The sequence below is a fragment of the Parathielavia appendiculata genome, assembly GCF_033297405.1.
Source record: "Parathielavia appendiculata strain CBS 731.68 unplaced genomic scaffold N657scaffold_62, whole genome shotgun sequence".
NCBI classification, from domain to species: domain Eukaryota; kingdom Fungi; phylum Ascomycota; class Sordariomycetes; order Sordariales; family Chaetomiaceae; genus Parathielavia; species Parathielavia appendiculata.
Genome location: NW_026944281.1, coordinates 1 through 5611, shown reverse-complemented (window position 1 = coordinate 5611; position 5611 = coordinate 1). Strand labels below are relative to the sequence as shown.

Here is a 5611-nt window from a genome sequence, read left to right as displayed (position 1 = left end):
AAGCTTCATCTTGTGCCTCAATTGATGCAGTGTCACCTGGTTGGTCTATGCCTATTCGAGCCTGTAACTGTTGCTGTCCAACATTTTCCTATCCTGAGAATCCTGGGGCGGAATCCAGGTGGTCTGTGCGGATCCCGTACAATTTAGTTGGCGACCTCGTACAATTAGACTCTTTTCTATTCTCATCAACTACTGTGTAGGGCCTGCGATGTGCCACGCTAACTTGTAAACTCTGCAAACTGTCTTGTCGACGTTCCTTGGCGGAATCACTGAACCGAAAGGAAGCAGGGATGGCGCCCAGTCGCCCGGTTGCCGCTCGGCTCGGCCCCTGTTCTCCGACCGGAAGTTGAGTTTGAGTCAAACATCGACCGCTTCACGCCGATCACTGCCTACACAGTACACTTGTCAACCTTTTCGAAGCTGTGCCAAGCCCGACTATCGACAGCTACAGGTAAGGCTGTGCCTCGTATCTCACCCCATGCTGACCTGTCAGCTGTCCCGCACAGGTAGGTCAAATCCGGTTAGACTTGGCCAGCCGCTTCCTGGACAATATCGATACGAAGCCACCCCAGGTCCTGGCCCACCCAGCACTTGGATCTTGACAACATGTCGCTGTGCTAGGATGTGTAGCGAGAAAGGCTAATGCGGGCTCTTCTTTAACCGTCTGATGATCAGATTGGGTCATTGATGCGCAAGATGGCGGCATAAGTAGCAAAGGGGGACAGGGCATCAGACCTGTTATCTCCTCAAGGTCACTAACTCTTCGCTCGCTTCTGGGAACGGAGAGATGAAGATATCAACCGTCCAATCAGTCTTTTACAATGCCCTCGGTGTGCTCTCGCTGTGGGCCACCGCTAGTTCTGCCCAACAGGAGGATCAGTTTCGGATCGCTTTGAAACTCACTCCGGAAGCGCATCAGCAGCAACACGCTGACCCCAACTTCATCACAACCCTCTTCCAGAGAACGCAGCCCCAAGGCTTTGGTGCGGCCCCCCAAGTTACAACTGGTCCACTCATCGGAGCGCAGCGCTCGGCCAACATTTCCGCCCGGTTTGCGCTTGCTGGAAAGCGGGATGCTGCGCCTAACTTCGACGTTTGGTATCAGATTCAGCTCGGATCCGAGTCGGGTGAGCAGGCTCGACGCGACACCGAGGCGCAGAATAACACGACCGAAACCGCCCTGCCGCAGCACATTGTCGAGCTGATCCGGGGGCTCATCGAACTCCCCGAGGTCGAAAGCGTTCACCCGCTTCTGGCTACCCCACCTCCTACGATCGGGGGCCTTGGGCCCAGGGCGATTGATGCCAGCGATGATCCTCGCAGCCCGGATCAGGGGTATCTCAACCCGGCGCCACAAGGCATCGATGCGCGCTACGGCTGGGGTTTCCCTGGCGGTGATGGTACTGGTGTGGGTATCGTGGATATGGAGCAGGGTTGGAAGATTGACCATCAGGATTTCGTAAGCCCTCCCTTGGTCATCCCAGGCGCGTGTGTGTGTGTGTATGTGCGTGTGTGTGTGATAACAAAAGATGAGCGCTAATACCGAGGTCGCAGATAGCCGCTGGCATCACCTTCATTTCTGGGTTCAACAAAGGCAGATGGGGGTTTGCGCACGGCACCTCGGTGATGGGCGAGATGCTCATGCAAGACAACCAGATGGGTGGTGTCGGCATCGTGCCTGGTGCCAAGGGCAGGGTCATCTCACTGTGGCGTGATGAATGGTGGCCCAATGTGCCGGATGCCATCCTCGACGCCGTTGCCCACATGAGCGCTGGAGACATCCTGCTGCTCGAAGCACAGGAATATGACCCCACTGGAGTCATTGGCTACGTGCCTGTCGAGGTATTCGATGCCACTTTTGAGGCCATCCAGGTTGCGACGTCTCTCGGCATCATCGTTGTGGAAGCCGGCGCGAACGGGTCACGCGACCTTGACGCGTACACGACACTCTTGGGCAAGCAAATCTTCAACCGCGCCAGCCCTGATTACCGCGAGTCTGGTGCCATCCTGGTGGGCGCTGGCAGTTCTGGGGTCCCCCACTACCGCATGTGGTTCTCCAACTACGGTTCCCGAATCGATGTTTTTGCCTGGGGTGAGAACGTCGACACGACGGACACGGATTATTCGTATGGTACCGAGAGCTGGTATACTTGCTGTTTCAGCGGCACATCCAGCGCGTCCCCTATTGTTGTTGGCGCGGCAGCAATCCTCCAGGGCATCTCCCTCGCAACTCGGGGCGCCAAGATGGGCCCGTTGGAGATCCGCGACATGCTCAAAATTAACGGGACTCCAAGCGCCGACCCTGCCTACGACCGCATCAGCGTCATGCCCAACCTCAAGGCCATCATCGACACCGTCTTCAACAACAACACCGGTGGAAACCCCGACATCTACATCCGCGACCACGTCGGCGACACTGGCGACGCCACCTCTGGCGTCGTGTCCTCCAGCCCGGACATCATCATCCGCCAGCAGCCCATCGCCAACCCAGACGCCGCCCTCGGCTCCGGCAGCGGCACCGAGACCAACCCTTCGCTCTCGCAACCCGTCGTTTCCGGCCAAAACCATTCGCTCTACGTCCGCCTCCAGAATCGCGGCACCCGCGCTGCCTCCTCCGCCAACGTCACCGTCTACTGGTCCGAGCCGGCCACCCTGGTAACCCCCAACCTCTGGACCGAAATCGGCACCGCAACCCTCCCGGCCATCCCTGCAACCAGCAACGGCCTCATCGTCTCCCCGCGCCTAGCCTGGCTCGCCGACAAAGTCCCGGCGTCCGGCCACTACTGCTTCGTCGCGCTGGCAGGCAGCGACAATGACCCGGTCCCAGCCGTGCCCAACACCTTCCCGGACTTTGTCAAGTTCGTCCGCGAGAACAATAACGCCGCCTGGCGCAACTTCAACGCCATCCCTGCGGCGACGGACGGGTGGCAGAAGTTTCCTGTTACCGTGCCCGGCGCGTTTGATAGCGCCAGGGAGTTTGTGTTGAAGGCGGTGGGGCATCTGCCCCAGGGCTCTAAGGTCAGGTTGCAAGTGCCCAAGGAGTTTGCAGGGAAGATGGGGATCAAGGGGTGCAATAAGGGGGACAAGGTGGTGGTGGGGTTGAAGCCTGGGGAGACGTTGCAGGTCGGCGTGGGCCTGTTGGATGCGGGGAGCCTCGCGAAGTGTGAGCTGCAGGTGCAGGTCAATGGGACGGAGGGGGACGCTGAGTATGCGCTTGTGCAGGAGTGGGTTGGCGAGGGGGGTACGATTGAGGTTGGGAGGGTGACTTGGCGGTTTGGACCGGTTGTGGAACTGTGAGGTGAGATTGGGGAAGGGGGAATGAGGAGGTTAGACGAGGTTGGGCTTGGATACACGGTATAGTTGGATAAAGTATAGAGAGAAAAGGCTTAAATCCAAAGGCCGAGTCGCGTAATTCTCAAAGGGCACCGTCTCATCGCTTGAATCAACTGTTACACGTATGAGGTTGAAACCCTAATGCATGACACCAAGGTGAGTGGGAAGATCGGCAAGCAAGTGGAGACTGTAGAACTCCGCGTTCTTGTCGCGGAATCTGCAGTTGAGCAAGCAGTTCCGGATTTACAGAGACACTTTAGCTTCGGTTTATTTTACAGCTGACGAAATATAACCAACCATCATGCACCCCAGACTTTTGATACCCCTTCGGCGTCATTCAACCAATGATCATATGCCGGTTACCGGCAGTCGGCAAGCCATGACAGAAACATGGGGCTCATCAACTGGGGCTCCTCAACTGCCGGCTAACATCGAGTTATGAACGATGAAGACTTGGCTGGTCAGCACTACACACAGTCCATAGTGATTCCTAGCTTCCGCGCTCTTTATAAAATCTGGACGCTGTAGAGTTTCGATTCTAGCGGCTATTTATTCAAGCTTACACCTTGAAGGAAGCAAATCTGGTGTAATGAAGAGAAGGTTTCTACCTACAGCTGGGACCTGACAGCGTCAGCATTGGGTCCAGGAAGTTTACATACAACTCACCAAGACGTCAGGATGGTCCAACACACGGCATTGAGCGCGATCATTTATGCTGGCCTCGTCTCGGCTGGCGCGAACCCTCAAGACGCGGTTGACAAACTAGCCGAATCCAGCCTGCCAAAGCTGGAGGAGTGGCTGATTAAGAACCCGCAGCCCGGTTACGCCTGCAAGACGGCCGCAAAGCGGAAGGAATGGTTGGTCTCCCTGGCCTCGTTGCTTTCTACGGCCCACTGGCCACGGCGTTGACATGTTACAGGAGTGATCTGAGTCTCGCCGAGCGCAAGCAGTACACAGATGCTATTCTCTGCCTGCAGTCCAAGCCCGCCTTGACCAGTAGGTAGGCACTAGGGGCAGAGAGCAGGTTTAACGATTACGGCATGGATATCAAATAACGAGCACGAAATCCGAACTTTCTGACTATATTGATCCTCCCAGTCGTCTTTCATATCCAGCAAACTCCCAAGAACCATGGCTCAGTACGACACGCCTGTGCGAGAACTTACGATGGGCACTACTCAAGTGATGCAGAGTTTTTTTCTGCCCTGGCACCGGTATTACATCGGGTATTACGAGAACGCCCTGCGCACTGCATGCAATTACACGGGATATCAACCGGTGAGCAACGCTTACGGCGGTGCCCTGCTCAAACTCTGACAAAACCCAAAATCTTATTTGGCTCTAACCCACCGTAAAAATTTTTCATTTATCCTGATATCTGCATCCACCCGCTTCCTCAAATTTCATCACCCAAACCGATGGTTCTTTTCACAGCGCCACAGCTTCCCAGCCACAATCCATCCTCACGCACTTACCTACCAAATCGCATCTGTTCAGGCGGCTGATTACTTTTCTGGTTTCATCAAAGCAGCTTACACCAATGAACATTTTAACTCCAAATCTACCACACTCATCTTGCTGCTGTCACATTCGGTTGTCTGCTGTCATGACGCTTGCTTTGTCTAAGTTCATCGAGGAGGCGAACACAATGGAGCTCAAGCAGGTTGACCGGGAGAAATTGAAAACTGCCCTCGAGTTAACAACTTGGATTGTGAACCAGCTGCATCAGAAGCGCTATAACAAGGTAGCCGCTTACCTAGCAACCCACCAAGTATGTCCATTGTCCCAATGCAGAGAGATATTCACTTATAGTAATGTATCTCTAGGTTGTCGAACGTCTTTTCGAGCCTGCAGTCTATTTCTCCCATACCGAACTGATCAAGGCTCCCTGGGACCTGGACCGACCTGAGCTGCGATGGCTATGGCTGTTTACATTTCTGAGGTAGACGTGAAAGAGAATCCAAATTGCAAGCAATGTAAAAAAGACATTGGGCCGACTCCTGCTCCCAAGTGTCTTGCGCCTAGCAGCAATATCTTGGGCGGAGCATGCACAAATTGCTTTTATTCCGGTCATCGTACCCAATGCAGCTTTGTTCGCGGTAAGTGATTCCCAACTAATTGTTTCTTTCCCTTTTAACCTATATTATTATTATTATTCCTACACCGCTGTGCCCTTGGGCTTGCCGGACCTTCAACAACTTGCTATACAGGAAAACCCCGCCCTCGTGGGCCGGGTGAAAAACCCATATCGACAATCAAGGAAACGATCAGTGTGCGA

At 54.8% G+C, this 5611-nt stretch overlaps 2 protein-coding genes across 2 annotated transcripts; both read left to right on the top strand.

The window, feature by feature from the left end:
• The first annotated feature begins 311 nt into the window (after positions 1–311).
• Positions 312–3394, top strand: N657DRAFT_694625 (subtilisin-like protein). The gene is made up of 2 exons (XM_062797298.1): positions 312–1459; positions 1555–3394. The coding sequence occupies exons 1-2, from the start codon at positions 788–790 to the stop codon at positions 3295–3297; spliced, it is 2415 nt and encodes an 804-aa protein (XP_062641875.1). The 5' UTR covers positions 312–787; the 3' UTR covers positions 3298–3394.
• A 240-nt stretch (positions 3395–3634) lies between these two features.
• Positions 3635–4509, top strand: N657DRAFT_694624 (uncharacterized protein). The gene is made up of 2 exons (XM_062797297.1): positions 3635–4190; positions 4253–4509. Exons 1-2 carry the CDS (start codon positions 4012–4014, stop codon positions 4335–4337), a joined length of 264 nt encoding a protein of 87 aa, XP_062641874.1. The 5' UTR covers positions 3635–4011; the 3' UTR covers positions 4338–4509.
• The last annotated feature ends 1102 nt before the right edge of the window (positions 4510–5611 follow it).